At 38.2% G+C, this 16,352-nt stretch overlaps 2 protein-coding genes across 2 annotated transcripts; both read right to left on the reverse strand.

Annotated features, from left to right (window-relative positions):
• Window positions 1-385: 385 nt before the first annotated feature.
• On the reverse strand, window positions 386-7,565 carry LOC124302836 (dnaJ homolog subfamily C member 21-like). Its single transcript, XM_046759404.1, has 2 exons — window positions 5,790-7,565; window positions 386-420 (listed from the first exon to the last, which is right to left on the reverse strand). The coding sequence occupies exons 1-2, from the start codon at window positions 7,528-7,530 to the stop codon at window positions 386-388; spliced, it is 1,776 nt and encodes a 591-aa protein (XP_046615360.1). The 5' UTR covers window positions 7,531-7,565.
• Window positions 7,566-8,408: 843 nt separating this feature from the next.
• On the reverse strand, window positions 8,409-15,588 carry LOC124302837 (dnaJ homolog subfamily C member 21-like). Its single transcript, XM_046759405.1, has 2 exons — window positions 13,813-15,588; window positions 8,409-8,443 (listed from the first exon to the last, which is right to left on the reverse strand). Exons 1-2 carry the CDS (start codon window positions 15,551-15,553, stop codon window positions 8,409-8,411), a joined length of 1,776 nt encoding a protein of 591 aa, XP_046615361.1. The 5' UTR covers window positions 15,554-15,588.
• Between the last annotated feature and the right edge of the window lie 764 nt (window positions 15,589-16,352).

Genomic DNA, 16,352 nt, shown 5'->3' on the forward strand with positions numbered 1-16,352 from the left:
AATTCAGTAATGTTAATGCAACTCCATCAGATCGACAAAAATAATGTTATCTAAATAGATGCAAAATAAATATACACCTGGTTTCCTGTTTATAGAGTTAGAAACCTTTTCTTGATGCGAACGATAGGAGAAATAGTCGAAGAAGTTAACCAAAGGATGAAGATGTATAGTTGTTCCTTATGTAATGTGTTTACTGTGACGCTGATTTTTACTGCACCTCGGTCGCCGAGGTTATTTATCTTAACTAAACGTGAACTCAACTAAACGCAAGCGTAACGCATTCGAACTCAAACTTTCTCAAAGCTCTGAAAAAAGCTATTTGCTAATTTGAACACTCCATTTCGGCAATTTGCGACCTAGACGAGAGACGACACTGAAAAATCCGTTACCGTAACTCAACCTTGTAGAGCGGAATTCGGGCTGCAATTGAATTAAAAAACGAAAAAGACTTAACTCCAAATCGTGACTCTACTCAATATTCTCGCCAACTTAAAATTTATTCAACTCCATAACGCGCAACTCAGACTACCGTCACCAAGCAAAAGTATCGGCAAACAAATTTCGAGTACTTTTCGACAATGCAAATCCAAAACGGCTAGTCGTTATTCGGCAAGCCGTTACTCGATGACTCTAGTAATTCAGTCACGAGGATATAAGCAGCGCTTACCGTTCTACATCCACGCAACAAATTCTCTAATCCCCTCGTGATTTTTGGCGGCTCCATTGGTTCGCAAAGCTCCAAAAAGCGACTATCTCGTAATATCGCCAGAACTTGAGTGATTTACAAAATCGACGACCTGCCGCAACACGGATCTCGGTACGCAATGCCCTACGTGACGTCATACCTACAAGAATACGCAATAATCGATCCGTCATCGATTTCGTAGATTGCGCAACTCGACGCGAACCTGTCGTAGCATCGCGGCGCAGAACTTAACGTTAGATCGCAATTTCGTCATCCGCACAGCTCCATGATGGCTTGGTGGTGATCGGGGTGGTCCTCCCTCGTCGCTAGTCGGTCCTTCGCAAAGTCTACTCATATGACCTGGTTATACGAGTGGCTTTTCGTGACCCGAGAAGGTATATGAGTGAGGATTTCGTCGGGGAAGGTCACATGTGACAAAGGTGACAGGTGAAAAACCGTTGAGGTTCTTTTAGCGACGATTCGGCTGGGTCTAGCCAGCCATTATCAGGATTAAAGGACATGGCTACCATCGAGGAAGTGCTGCCATAAAATCACTTCCTCGATGGCAGCCGTATAACGAATACCCGGGCGCTTAGGAATGTCCTTTAATCCTGATAATGGCTAGCTAGGCCCAGCCGAAATGTCGCTAGAAAAACCTTGACGGTTTTTCACCTTTCAAAATTGACCTTCCCCGACGAATTTCTCACTCAATTACCCGGTTAGTTTATGACTCTGTCCGCTGACCCCCAAACACCAGATTGTTCAGAAATTTATTAACGAATGGCCCAGATTATAATTGCCCACATCCGTCCGCTTCATTATACATTTATGGCAGTGCCCGTGTTGATTATTAGGGATTTCGAGTTTGAAAATATAATACATATACCCGACAAAGTCGATACTTCATTACCCGCAATTTCTACACTTTGCCGTTAACCCCTAATAATAATATTAAGGATGTGCAGGATAGCAATTTGGCCGGATATCCGACCATACAATATCCATCAATAGCGAGTCATTTTTGAATTTTATTTCTTCAGAAAAGTGAAGTACATTATAATCAAGGTACCTTCTGTATTGAGAATCCCCATGCTGAATGGTAATTTGCGGACATCTCGTAAACTTTGACGATATTTCTTAGTCGGAATTATAGGAAACGCTCATTATATTTTAAGATGTTATTCACGACAAAATAATTATCTTCTCCTACTTTCATGAAGAAATTCATGAAACATTGTCAAAATGCACGAAGTGTCCACAAATTACCTGTCTGTACTGGAATTTTTGTTACAAGAAGATTCTCCGTATAGTGATAATGATATGACTCGCGATTCTGTCGTTCAGGACGAAAGTTGAAAGATTACCGAGCGTTGTAGTGTTGAGGAGGTGAAATTCATAGATTATTATGAATAAACGGGAATGAAAATCATTCATTGTCAATTCGGTAGAAAATTACTAGTTAAATGTTGAAAGTCCGAGAGACAGAAGTTACAGTATCAATCCAATTGTTGGAACATGCAACCCAAACGTACGTAATTAAAAAGTGACATCGATAAAAAGTCTGTGAATAAGGTTTTACCGATGTAAAGTAAATTAATAACAACTGAACGTAATTTAATGTACGTCAATCCCACGTTCCACTCAGGAAACTTTGTTGAAAAACGATGATAACTAATTACAATTATAAATTGGATATGAGAAACTATAACGACTGACTTAAAGATGGGTATTCCGGATTATTTGTAATCAAATCCTTATCAATTATATACGGATGGTTTCATGCTGAACTGTTTATCGCTCGAATGAATGCGTCAAAAGTCTTGGCAAGAAGTTTGGATACGTGCAGGCTTTGAAGTACGATATTTCTGTAAAAAAAACATAGCGGAAAAGTTGTAAGACCTTTCGGAAGCTTCAAGAGCGTTCTTCTACTTCCAACAATCCATTGGTCTTTTCTGAGACAAGATTCTGATCTATCCCAGTATTTCTACAGATTTCCGCAAACAGAATTTAAAAATTTGGCAGGCTTAGGTAGAAGAATAATTTCACGAAGCGAGGAGGGGACATTGGTGGAATGTTAATGAGTTACATAATATGTGTTAAAATTGCAAGAAACTTGTTTGAAATTCATGTAATTGTTTAGAAATCATCCAAGAAATATGCGTCGTTGATGAGTTATTGGAACAGCATCGGGTTCCCGTGGTGGGCTGATTGACCGTTTTGGGGAAATATACACAAGTCCGTTAAATTCACGAATTCACGAATGTATCGTAGATACGACCTTTTGGACACACTATTTTATTCATAATTAGATCCCAAGTAACAATAATGTGATAATCAGCCGTTGAAAATTATTCCCACTGAAGTAGTAATATTTTTCAATGCAACCGATTTGTGATATGCGTTACTGACGAATCTCTTCCTTTCTATGGCGAGTAATGAATCAACACGTATAATATGACGAAACATTTCTTTGGTGATACCTAATTGGGTCTCAAATCAGTTAATAATATTATAAGATGCAAGTTATCGTATTAGTTGCCTTTCTTTTTATTTATGTAAATACAATGATTTATTGCAATACGTATTCAACAGTAGATTCGGTTAAGTAATCTGGAAAATCAAGCGGGTATAGAAATTGTTCGTAAGAATTTTAAACAATTTCCGACAAAATAGATTCAAAAGCGAAGATGGGAGTGAATTTCTTACTGTATTCCATCATGTTGGGTCTTTTAGACGGATCACCCGTATGACAATCGTACATAATTTCTCAACATCGTTCTTTTTGTCACTTTTAGTAGCCGGTTTCGAATGAGCTTCGCGTTTTTTGCTCTTTATCAGTTGTCACGGGAGACGTGCTCATTTGTTACGCAAATATCGTGGTTTATTGTAACAACTTGATCCGAGCACCGTGTTGATTGCGGGTGACCATGATTCGACTCAAACGGTAGTTGATAATTGTTTTATCAATGTCCGTGCGCGACGCGTGTCAGCCACGGCGCTGAATGACTTGTGCTCAGAACCTTGCAGTATCAAGTTTACGCACAAAACGCGCGGTTAAATTTGAATTTACGAATTCTTGTAATACAAAAAATTCAAGAAAGAAATAGTGGGAATGCTGTGCCGGATAGGCAATTGAAATAGAACTAATTTCTCCGAAAAGTCGAGCTGTCCAATGAGTAAAGATTGGAAATTTCGAATTTTACAATTCAACGACTTTACTGTGTCGACTGCGCAAGGTCAAGAGAGGGAGAAAGATGTTGGAATTGCCAAATTCTGAATTTCCAAAGGCATGCGCATCTTACGCATTTCAATTAAAAAGCGAAATTTATCAAAAAGAAAAATGTATTCACGTGGAATTCACTCCGACTAAATTAGAGAAATCCGAAGTTATTACGATTCCACATTCGTTACAGATCATCGAAGCATGAGTTTCATTGACAGTAAGTTAAATTTGCGCAGTAATAAAATTGTCATTTGAATAACTACAATACATACGTTAGTATTTGACCAGTGAAAATAAGCTCACTTGTGCTCGTTTCCACACCACCGCAAGCGGTAGAACACCCGGCGCGTTTTTTTTTTTCACGTGGTATCCCCAGTAGGCCTACTCCACGGAGAACAGTTGAAAGATCGATCTTGCGTTCTTTGAAAAATTGCAAATGACTTTTTTTTACCATGTTAATTGTGATATATTGTTGTTCCCAGTCAGTTTATTTGCAGCAGAAATCCCAGACCTTTTCAAACAAAAATACTACTTGTAAATATTTTTCTGGAAATTAGGTAAGACTGGCTGACCCCCAAACACAAGATCGTTCGGGAATTTATTATCACGTGGCCCAGATTATATACTCTTCACAGGATTGTCTTAAGGGGGTATTCTGGTTTAGAAATTCGAAAAATTCGATTTTTTTCTCGCCATATTTTCAAAGCTTAGAGTTTTAAGAATATGTCCTCAAGAGGATTTTTCAAAATTCTCATTCTTTTCAAATTTACAGCTTCATTTGTGACGCGCCGACTAAACCGGTCGGCGGTCCGGCCGGAACGAATGAACATTACACAGTAGGCAAACAATGATTAAGAAGAATCAGTTAAAAAAGGTCTTTTGTACTCGATGTTTTCTTAGAAAAAAACAAAATCTCACGTCTGAAGTGGAAAAATGGGGCAGGGATCGCTGCTTAGGAAAATGTAAGTATAACACGCCATTAAACGAATCAGACTCCGCGAAACTCGACCTCAAACTTTAAACGCGTTTTTCTCAAAACTACTATTTTCGATACGGTTGGTACGATATCCCAAGTTCTAATCAACCAATTTACTTGCAATTTAGCACGGAGCTTCTGTATATATTAGAGCATCGCGTAAAGAAGCGTGCTTGCGAAAATTTTTTTTTGTTTTACTATGTTTTAAAAATTCTGAAAGTTGAAAAAAACAGGGAAAAAACGCGACTCATTTTTCACACCGCCGCCATTTTATGAAAAATTCTTCTCCTCAAAAACCCACACGTAGTGCGATAACTACATCCTTCTTCTTTAAGAATTTAAAAAAAAAATTTGTTTCAGATCACTGGAAGGACTAGAATCCTGCCAACCAAGACACGCCATTTTTTTGTGAGCCCCCAATTTGCCGGCCTGCAGATTTTTCAATTTTCATTATTTTTTAACTAATTTGACCTTTTTATACTCTTAAAATATCAATAAATAACTGGTAAAAGAAAATGGATACGAAAAATATTTATTGGTTTTTTTTTTTTTTGCAGCATCCGAAAAACACCTAAAATTCGGGCGTCCAAACCAGAATAGCCCTTAAACATTTTAAAAATGATAAATTAAATTCGGCATATATGAAAAATAACCGGCCTCCATATAATAATCATACATCTCATTCTTTGGTAAATTCCGGATATGGATAAAATGACCAGTCTCCGCAAAATGATCATATAATTCATTCTTGATTAGATAGTCTACTCCACATAGAATACACAAGTGATATAAATCCAGAACGCTTTCTTCCCATGACCCTTCTCTCTTTTTTTCCTTCTTGTCCTTGCGTCTGCTCTCATCAGAGCTTAACTTCTGAATTCTTCTTGCTTCCTTTGCTCTCTTACCTTTAGATTTTTTTGTACTTTGAGTTAATAATCTGGCATCTACTTCAAAGCTCAAGTCAGTATCGTCAAAATTTACTTTGTTGCCTTTAGTAAAATTGTCAATCGTTTCTGGGACAGTGTGATATTTGTTGTCAAGAGTTGCTTCCTTTTGTTTTTGTTTCCTTCGCTGTTTCTTGGACCACCCAAAATGAGCATCTAGTTCTTGCTCATCGTCGGTTGTTTGTTCAAGAATGACTTTTTGAACATTTTTACGCTTTTTGTTCTTACTTTTGCGAGATTTTTCTCTCATATGTAACACTGGGTTGTCAAGTTCGTTCTCTTGGTCTGATATCAATTTACATTCAGGAATCAGTATATTCATGTTATCGTGTATTTTAATTACTATAAGAAAGTCTTCCGGTTCTGGGCCTGTGGCTAGTTCAACACCTTGTTTTTTCACAAGCTTATTTGTATTTTTTTCACTTGTAGAACTTGATTCACTATCCGAAATCATTTCTTCATTTGATGTACTTCGCTGGTTGCCTTTCGCATTCACATCGATATTCTCACTGCGGTTCATCAAGAGATCTCGTATTTCTCGGCTTATTGCCAATATCACACTTTTCCGGTTTCGACTTATCAAACAAATATTTTTTTTGCTACCGCATTTAAAATTCAATTCAAAGTCCGAATTGTACTTTCGAATACTGCATTCAAATTCCATATTTTCATCAGCCATGAAGGAGGCTATCATGGTTGAAACATTATCGTCGTGTTTCTTGGAATTTTCGTGATTCGTAAATGCTTTCTGTGTCTTGTATATTTTGCTGCAAGCAACGCAATACAGGGTGTTACTATCCGTATCATCGGCATCTTTAGAATCTATATTTGAAGTTAATTCCTCTCCAAACTCAGCAGCAAGATTTGCTTCAATAACCTTTAAATCTTGTTCGATATTAGAAAACTTTGACCATTCCGGCTCGGTATAACTTTCCAGTTCTTTTTGTCTCTGGATCAGTTGTTGCCTTCTCCGTTCTTGTGTTTTTTCGGTATTTTCTTTAGCTCTTTCTGCCAGGATTTTTGCATGCGCTTTAACTCGTTTATCACGCTTGCGAACGAATGCTACAAGGTTCCGAACTTGTTCATTGCGTTCTTTTTTAGCCTTGTCTCTAATTTTCTTGTTCTCCTTTTCTGCCAATCTTAAAGCACGTCTGTTTGGGGTATCACGAATATCGTATGTATCTAGCCAAGCAAATGACCTCTTAGTCGAATAGCTTTGCCAATATGCATAAAATTTGTGAACATCGTGATATGAGCTAGTGGAATTCCCAAAACCAGATACTTCATCGTCCAAATCTTCTTCTTTACAAAACTCTGATTCTTCAGCAGTCAGTTGTTCAAAAACTTTTCCATAAACCGTGTAAAATTCTTTTTCGCCATCGCCATAGCCCTCATAACAGCTCGTAGTGAAGTATTGGAACAAATCGATCGAATCATCTTTGTAATTCCCTCCTATCCCTCCTTTCAAAATAGCTTCTCGGTGATTGTCATACCAGGCTCGTTCTTGCGGATCACTTAAGACCTCCCATGCTCGTTGGACGATTTGAAATTGTTCTTTAGCATCTTCGGTATTGTCGAAATTCTTATCAGGATGGCATTTCAGTGCTAGTTTTCTGTACGCTTTTTTCAAATCGTCGTCTGACGCATCTCTCGAAACGCCGAGTACTTCGTAGTGGCACTTCATACTTTCTGGGTATTTCATATAACGATGTGAAGATATGTTGGATATTTTACTAACAACTGAAATCTCTTTTGATGAGATTGTTGAAAGCAATAAGCAGCATCACCAAGGTCGAGATATCAAAGATTTACTTTCGTATAAAGTCAATTATTCAATTTTCGGTATATATTTCGAACGTACTGTGAACTATGTCCGCAGCGTTGACTGAAGATACATCCAGCGTCGACTGAGGACACGGAAAGACTGATAGCCTCATGGGACTTTTCGTAATAGGGTGGGGGCGTTATGAGTTCATCGTCAAGCGACGCCCTCTGCATCGTGTCGTGCGCGCGCAACCCAGTCCGACAAACTGTCGTGCGCGCCCAACCCAGTCCGACAAACGATCGGTACGTAAAAACGACAAGGACTGGTGTTACCATCGTTCACAGCGTGTATTCAAATTTTGCAGAGTCGAACGACGTATCTATCCATCTATCTATCTATACTTTTCAACTATACAAGTTCATTTGAGCCAAATTCAGTAATGTTAATGCAACTCCATCAGATCGACAAAAATAATGTTATCTAAATAGATGCAAAATAAATATACACCTGGTTTCCTGTTTATAGAGTTAGAAACCTTTTCTTGATGCGAACGATAGGAGAAATAGTCGAAGAAGTTAACCAAAGGATGAAGATGTATAGTTGTTCCTTATGTAATGTGTTTACTGTGACGCTGATTTTTACTGCACCTCGGTCGCCGAGGTTATTTATCTTAACTAAACGTGAACTCAACTAAACGCAAGCGTAACGCATTCGAACTCAAACTTTCTCAAAGCTCTGAAAAAAGCTATTTGCTAATTTGAACACTCCATTTCGGCAATTTGCGACCTAGACGAGAGACGACACTGAAAAATCCGTTACCGTAACTCAACCTTGTAGAGCGGAATTCGGGCTGCAATTGAATTAAAAAACGAAAAAGACTTAACTCCAAATCGTGACTCTACTCAATATTCTCGCCAACTTAAAATTTATTCAACTCCATAACGCGCAACTCAGACTACCGTCACCAAGCAAAAGTATCGGCAAACAAATTTCGAGTACTTTTCGACAATGCAAATCCAAAACGGCTAGTCGTTATTCGGCAAGCCGTTACTCGATGACTCTAGTAATTCAGTCACGAGGATATAAGCAGCGCTTACCGTTCTACATCCACGCAACAAATTCTCTAATCCCCTCGTGATTTTTGGCGGCTCCATTGGTTCGCAAAGCTCCAAAAAGCGACTATCTCGTAATATCGCCAGAACTTGAGTGATTTACAAAATCGACGACCTGCCGCAACACGGATCTCGGTACGCAATGCCCTACGTGACGTCATACCTACAAGAATACGCAATAATCGATCCGTCATCGATTTCGTAGATTGCGCAACTCGACGCGAACCTGTCGTAGCATCGCGGCGCAGAACTTAACGTTAGATCGCAATTTCGTCATCCGCACAGCTCCATGATGGCTTGGTGGTGATCGGGGTGGTCCTCCCTCGTCGCTAGTCGGTCCTTCGCAAAGTCTACTCATATGACCTGGTTATACGAGTGGCTTTTCGTGACCCGAGAAGGTATATGAGTGAGGATTTCGTCGGGGAAGGTCACATGTGACAAAGGTGACAGGTGAAAAACCGTTGAGGTTCTTTTAGCGACGATTCGGCTGGGTCTAGCCAGCCATTATCAGGATTAAAGGACATGGCTACCATCGAGGAAGTGCTGCCATAAAATCACTTCCTCGATGGCAGCCGTATAACGAATACCCGGGCGCTTAGGAATGTCCTTTAATCCTGATAATGGCTAGCTAGGCCCAGCCGAAATGTCGCTAGAAAAACCTTGACGGTTTTTCACCTTTCAAAATTGACCTTCCCCGACGAATTTCTCACTCAATTACCCGGTTAGTTTATGACTCTGTCCGCTGACCCCCAAACACCAGATTGTTCAGAAATTTATTAACGAATGGCCCAGATTATAATTGCCCACATCCGTCCGCTTCATTATACATTTATGGCAGTGCCCGTGTTGATTATTAGGGATTTCGAGTTTGAAAATATAATACATATACCCGACAAAGTCGATACTTCATTACCCGCAATTTCTACACTTTGCCGTTAACCCCTAATAATAATATTAAGGATGTGCAGGATAGCAATTTGGCCGGATATCCGACCATACAATATCCATCAATAGCGAGTCATTTTTGAATTTTATTTCTTCAGAAAAGTGAAGTACATTATAATCAAGGTACCTTCTGTATTGAGAATCCCCATGCTGAATGGTAATTTGCGGACATCTCGTAAACTTTGACGATATTTCTTAGTCGGAATTATAGGAAACGCTCATTATATTTTAAGATGTTATTCACGACAAAATAATTATCTTCTCCTACTTTCATGAAGAAATTCATGAAACATTGTCAAAATGCACGAAGTGTCCACAAATTACCTGTCTGTACTGGAATTTTTGTTACAAGAAAATTCTCCGTATAGTGATAATGATATGACTCGCGATTCTGTCGTTCAGGACGAAAGTTGAAAGATTACCGGGCGTTGTAGTGTTGAGGAGGTGAAATTCATAGATTATTATGAATAAACGGGAATGAAAATCATTCATTGTCAATTCGGTAGAAAATTACTAGTTAAATGTTGAAAGTCCGAGAGACAGAAGTTACAGTATCAATCCAATTGTTGGAACATGCAACCCAAACGTACGTAATTAAAAAGTGACATCGATAAAAAGTCTGTGAATAAGGTTTTACCGATGTAAAGTAAATTAATAACAACTGAACGTAATTTAATGTACGTCAATCCCACGTTCCACTCAGGAAACTTTGTTGAAAAACGATGATAACTAATTACAATTATAAATTGGATATGAGAAACTATAACGACTGACTTAAAGATGGGTATTCCGGATTATTTGTAATCAAATCCTTATCAATTATATACGGATGGTTTCATGCTGAACTGTTTATCGCTCGAATGAATGCGTCAAAAGTCTTGGCAAGAAGTTTGGATACGTGCAGGCTTTGAAGTACGATATTTCTGTAAAAAAAACATAGCGGAAAAGTTGTAAGACCTTTCGGAAGCTTCAAGAGCGTTCTTCTACTTCCAACAATCCATTGGTCTTTTCTGAGACAAGATTCTGATCTATCCCAGTATTTCTACAGATTTCCGCAAACAGAATTTAAAAATTTGGCAGGCTTAGGTAGAAGAATAATTTCACGAAGCGAGGAGGGGACATTGGTGGAATGTTAATGAGTTACATAATATGTGTTAAAATTGCAAGAAACTTGTTTGAAATTCATGTAATTGTTTAGAAATCATCCAAGAAATATGCGTCGTTGATGAGTTATTGGAACAGCATCGGGTTCCCGTGGTGGGCTGATTGACCGTTTTGGGGAAATATACACAAGTCCGTTAAATTCACGAATTCACGAATGTATCGTAGATACGACCTTTTGGACACACTATTTTATTCATAATTAGATCCCAAGTAACAATAATGTGATAATCAGCCGTTGAAAATTATTCCCACTGAAGTAGTAATATTTTTCAATGCAACCGATTTGTGATATGCGTTACTGACGAATCTCTTCCTTTCTATGGCGAGTAATGAATCAACACGTATAATATGACGAAACATTTCTTTGGTGATACCTAATTGGGTCTCAAATCAGTTAATAATATTATAAGATGCAAGTTATCGTATTAGTTGCCTTTCTTTTTATTTATGTAAATACAATGATTTATTGCAATACGTATTCAACAGTAGATTCGGTTAAGTAATCTGGAAAATCAAGCGGGTATAGAAATTGTTCGTAAGAATTTTAAACAATTTCCGACAAAATAGATTCAAAAGCGAAGATGGGAGTGAATTTCTTACTGTATTCCATCATGTTGGGTCTTTTAGACGGATCACCCGTATGACAATCGTACATAATTTCTCAACATCGTTCTTTTTGTCACTTTTAGTAGCCGGTTTCGAATGAGCTTCGCGTTTTTTGCTCTTTATCAGTTGTCACGGGAGACGTGCTCATTTGTTACGCAAATATCGTGGTTTATTGTAACAACTTGATCCGAGCACCGTGTTGATTGCGGGTGACCATGATTCGACTCAAACGGTAGTTGATAATTGTTTTATCAATGTCCGTGCGCGACGCGTGTCAGCCACGGCGCTGAATGACTTGTGCTCAGAACCTTGCAGTATCAAGTTTACGCACAAAACGCGCGGTTAAATTTGAATTTACGAATTCTTGTAATACAAAAAATTCAAGAAAGAAATAGTGGGAATGCTGTGCCGGATAGGCAATTGAAATAGAACTAATTTCTCCGAAAAGTCGAGCTGTCCAATGAGTAAAGATTGGAAATTTCGAATTTTACAATTCAACGACTTTACTGTGTCGACTGCGCAAGGTCAAGAGAGGGAGAAAGATGTTGGAATTGCCAAATTCTGAATTTCCAAAGGCATGCGCATCTTACGCATTTCAATTAAAAAGCGAAATTTATCAAAAAGAAAAATGTATTCACGTGGAATTCACTCCGACTAAATTAGAGAAATCCGAAGTTATTACGATTCCACATTCGTTACAGATCATCGAAGCATGAGTTTCATTGACAGTAAGTTAAATTTGCGCAGTAATAAAATTGTCATTTGAATAACTACAATACATACGTTAGTATTTGACCAGTGAAAATAAGCTCACTTGTGCTCGTTTCCACACCACCGCAAGCGGTAGAACACCCGGCGCGTTTTTTTTTTTCACGTGGTATCCCCAGTAGGCCTACTCCACGGAGAACAGTTGAAAGATCGATCTTGCGTTCTTTGAAAAATTGCAAATGACTTTTTTTTACCATGTTAATTGTGATATATTGTTGTTCCCAGTCAGTTTATTTGCAGCAGAAATCCCAGACCTTTTCAAACAAAAATACTACTTGTAAATATTTTTCTGGAAATTAGGTAAGACTGGCTGACCCCCAAACACAAGATCGTTCGGGAATTTATTATCACGTGGCCCAGATTATATACTCTTCACAGGATTGTCTTAAGGGGGTATTCTGGTTTAGAAATTCGAAAAATTCGATTTTTTTCTCGCCATATTTTCAAAGCTTAGAGTTTTAAGAATATGTCCTCAAGAGGATTTTTCAAAATTCTCATTCTTTTCAAATTTACAGCTTCATTTGTGACGCGCCGACTAAACCGGTCGGCGGTCCGGCCGGAACGAATGAACATTACACAGTAGGCAAACAATGATTAAGAAGAATCAGTTAAAAAAGGTCTTTTGTACTCGATGTTTTCTTAGAAAAAAACAAAATCTCACGTCTGAAGTGGAAAAATGGGGCAGGGATCGCTGCTTAGGAAAATGTAAGTATAACACGCCATTAAACGAATCAGACTCCGCGAAACTCGACCTCAAACTTTAAACGCGTTTTTCTCAAAACTACTATTTTCGATACGGTTGGTACGATATCCCAAGTTCTAATCAACCAATTTACTTGCAATTTAGCACGGAGCTTCTGTATATATTAGAGCATCGCGTAAAGAAGCGTGCTTGCGAAAATTTTTTTTTGTTTTACTATGTTTTAAAAATTCTGAAAGTTGAAAAAAACAGGGAAAAAACGCGACTCATTTTTCACACCGCCGCCATTTTATGAAAAATTCTTCTCCTCAAAAACCCACACGTAGTGCGATAACTACATCCTTCTTCTTTAAGAATTTAAAAAAAAAATTTGTTTCAGATCACTGGAAGGACTAGAATCCTGCCAACCAAGACACGCCATTTTTTTGTGAGCCCCCAATTTGCCGGCCTGCAGATTTTTCAATTTTCATTATTTTTTAACTAATTTGACCTTTTTATACTCTTAAAATATCAATAAATAACTGGTAAAAGAAAATGGATACGAAAAATATTTATTGGTTTTTTTTTTTTTTGCAGCATCCGAAAAACACCTAAAATTCGGGCGTCCAAACCAGAATAGCCCTTAAACATTTTAAAAATGATAAATTAAATTCGGCATATATGAAAAATAACCGGCCTCCATATAATAATCATACATCTCATTCTTTGGTAAATTCCGGATATGGATAAAATGACCAGTCTCCGCAAAATGATCATATAATTCATTCTTGATTAGATAGTCTACTCCACATAGAATACACAAGTGATATAAATCCAGAACGCTTTCTTCCCATGACCCTTCTCTCTTTTTTTCCTTCTTGTCCTTGCGTCTGCTCTCATCAGAGCTTAACTTCTGAATTCTTCTTGCTTCCTTTGCTCTCTTACCTTTAGATTTTTTTGTACTTTGAGTTAATAATCTGGCATCTACTTCAAAGCTCAAGTCAGTATCGTCAAAATTTACTTTGTTGCCTTTAGTAAAATTGTCAATCGTTTCTGGGACAGTGTGATATTTGTTGTCAAGAGTTGCTTCCTTTTGTTTTTGTTTCCTTCGCTGTTTCTTGGACCACCCAAAATGAGCATCTAGTTCTTGCTCATCGTCGGTTGTTTGTTCAAGAATGACTTTTTGAACATTTTTACGCTTTTTGTTCTTACTTTTGCGAGATTTTTCTCTCATATGTAACACTGGGTTGTCAAGTTCGTTCTCTTGGTCTGATATCAATTTACATTCAGGAATCAGTATATTCATGTTATCGTGTATTTTAATTACTATAAGAAAGTCTTCCGGTTCTGGGCCTGTGGCTAGTTCAACACCTTGTTTTTTCACAAGCTTATTTGTATTTTTTTCACTTGTAGAACTTGATTCACTATCCGAAATCATTTCTTCATTTGATGTACTTCGCTGGTTGCCTTTCGCATTCACATCGATATTCTCACTGCGGTTCATCAAGAGATCTCGTATTTCTCGGCTTATTGCCAATATCACACTTTTCCGGTTTCGACTTATCAAACAAATATTTTTTTTGCTACCGCATTTAAAATTCAATTCAAAGTCCGAATTGTACTTTCGAATACTGCATTCAAATTCCATATTTTCATCAGCCATGAAGGAGGCTATCATGGTTGAAACATTATCGTCGTGTTTCTTGGAATTTTCGTGATTCGTAAATGCTTTCTGTGTCTTGTATATTTTGCTGCAAGCAACGCAATACAGGGTGTTACTATCCGTATCATCGGCATCTTTAGAATCTATATTTGAAGTTAATTCCTCTCCAAACTCAGCAGCAAGATTTGCTTCAATAACCTTTAAATCTTGTTCGATATTAGAAAACTTTGACCATTCCGGCTCGGTATAACTTTCCAGTTCTTTTTGTCTCTGGATCAGTTGTTGCCTTCTCCGTTCTTGTGTTTTTTCGGTATTTTCTTTAGCTCTTTCTGCCAGGATTTTTGCATGCGCTTTAACTCGTTTATCACGCTTGCGAACGAATGCTACAAGGTTCCGAACTTGTTCATTGCGTTCTTTTTTAGCCTTGTCTCTAATTTTCTTGTTCTCCTTTTCTGCCAATCTTAAAGCACGTCTGTTTGGGGTATCACGAATATCGTATGTATCTAGCCAAGCAAATGACCTCTTAGTCGAATAGCTTTGCCAATATGCATAAAATTTGTGAACATCGTGATATGAGCTAGTGGAATTCCCAAAACCAGATACTTCATCGTCCAAATCTTCTTCTTTACAAAACTCTGATTCTTCAGCAGTCAGTTGTTCAAAAACTTTTCCATAAACCGTGTAAAATTCTTTTTCGCCATCGCCATAGCCCTCATAACAGCTCGTAGTGAAGTATTGGAACAAATCGATCGAATCATCTTTGTAATTCCCTCCTATCCCTCCTTTCAAAATAGCTTCTCGGTGATTGTCATACCAGGCTCGTTCTTGCGGATCACTTAAGACCTCCCATGCTCGTTGGACGATTTGAAATTGTTCTTTAGCATCTTCGGTATTGTCGAAATTCTTATCAGGATGGCATTTCAGTGCTAGTTTTCTGTACGCTTTTTTCAAATCGTCGTCTGACGCATCTCTCGAAACGCCGAGTACTTCGTAGTGGCACTTCATACTTTCTGGGTATTTCATATAACGATGTGAAGATATGTTGGATATTTTACTAACAACTGAAATCTCTTTTGATGAGATTGTTGAAAGCAATAAGCAGCATCACCAAGGTCGAGATATCAAAGATTTACTTTCGTATAAAGTCAATTATTCAATTTTCGGTATATATTTCGAACGTACTGTGAACTATGTCCGCAGCGTTGACTGAAGATACATCCAGCGTCGACTGAGGACACGGAAAGACTGATAGCCTCATGGGACTTTTCGTAATAGGGTGGGGGCGTTATGAGTTCATCGTCAAGCGACGCCCTCTGCATCGTGTCGTGCGCGCGCAACCCAGTCCGACAAACTGTCGTGCGCGCCCAACCCAGTCCGACAAACGATCGGTACGTAAAAACGACAAGGACTGGTGTTACCATCGTTCACAGCGTGTATTCAAATTTTGCAGAGTCGAACGACGTATCTATCCATCTATCTATCTATACTTTTCAACTATACAAGTTCATTTGAGCCAAATTCAGTAATGTTAATGCAACTCCATCAGATCGACAAAAATAATGTTATCTAAATAGATGCAAAATAAATATACACCTGGTTTCCTGTTTATAGAGTTAGAAACCTTTTCTTGATGCGAACGATAGGAGAAATAGTCGAAGAAGTTAACCAAAGGATGAAGATGTATAGTTGTTCCTTATGTAATGTGTTTACTGTGACGCTGATTTTTACTGCACCTCGGTCGCCGAGGTTATTTATCTTAACTAAACGTGAACTCAACTAAACGCAAGCGTAACGCATTCGAACTCAAACTTTCTCAAAGCTC

The sequence above is a fragment of the Neodiprion virginianus genome, chromosome 4 (genome assembly GCF_021901495.1).
Source record: "Neodiprion virginianus isolate iyNeoVirg1 chromosome 4, iyNeoVirg1.1, whole genome shotgun sequence".
Classification (NCBI taxonomy): domain Eukaryota; kingdom Metazoa; phylum Arthropoda; class Insecta; order Hymenoptera; family Diprionidae; genus Neodiprion; species Neodiprion virginianus.

Bases quoted from the DNA above. Each gene is read 5' to 3' on its own strand.
- LOC124302837 (XM_046759405.1), bottom strand. From the start codon at position 15,553: ATGAAATACCCAGAAAGTATGAAGTGCCACTACGAAGTACTCGGCGTT. The intron at 8,444-13,812 runs GTAAGAGAGCAA...ATTCAATTGCAG, and splicing joins AAGTACAAAAAAATCTAAAG to CCCGAATTCCGCTCTACAAG.
- LOC124302836 (XM_046759404.1), bottom strand. From the start codon at position 7,530: ATGAAATACCCAGAAAGTATGAAGTGCCACTACGAAGTACTCGGCGTT. The intron at 421-5,789 runs GTAAGAGAGCAA...ATTCAATTGCAG, and splicing joins AAGTACAAAAAAATCTAAAG to CCCGAATTCCGCTCTACAAG.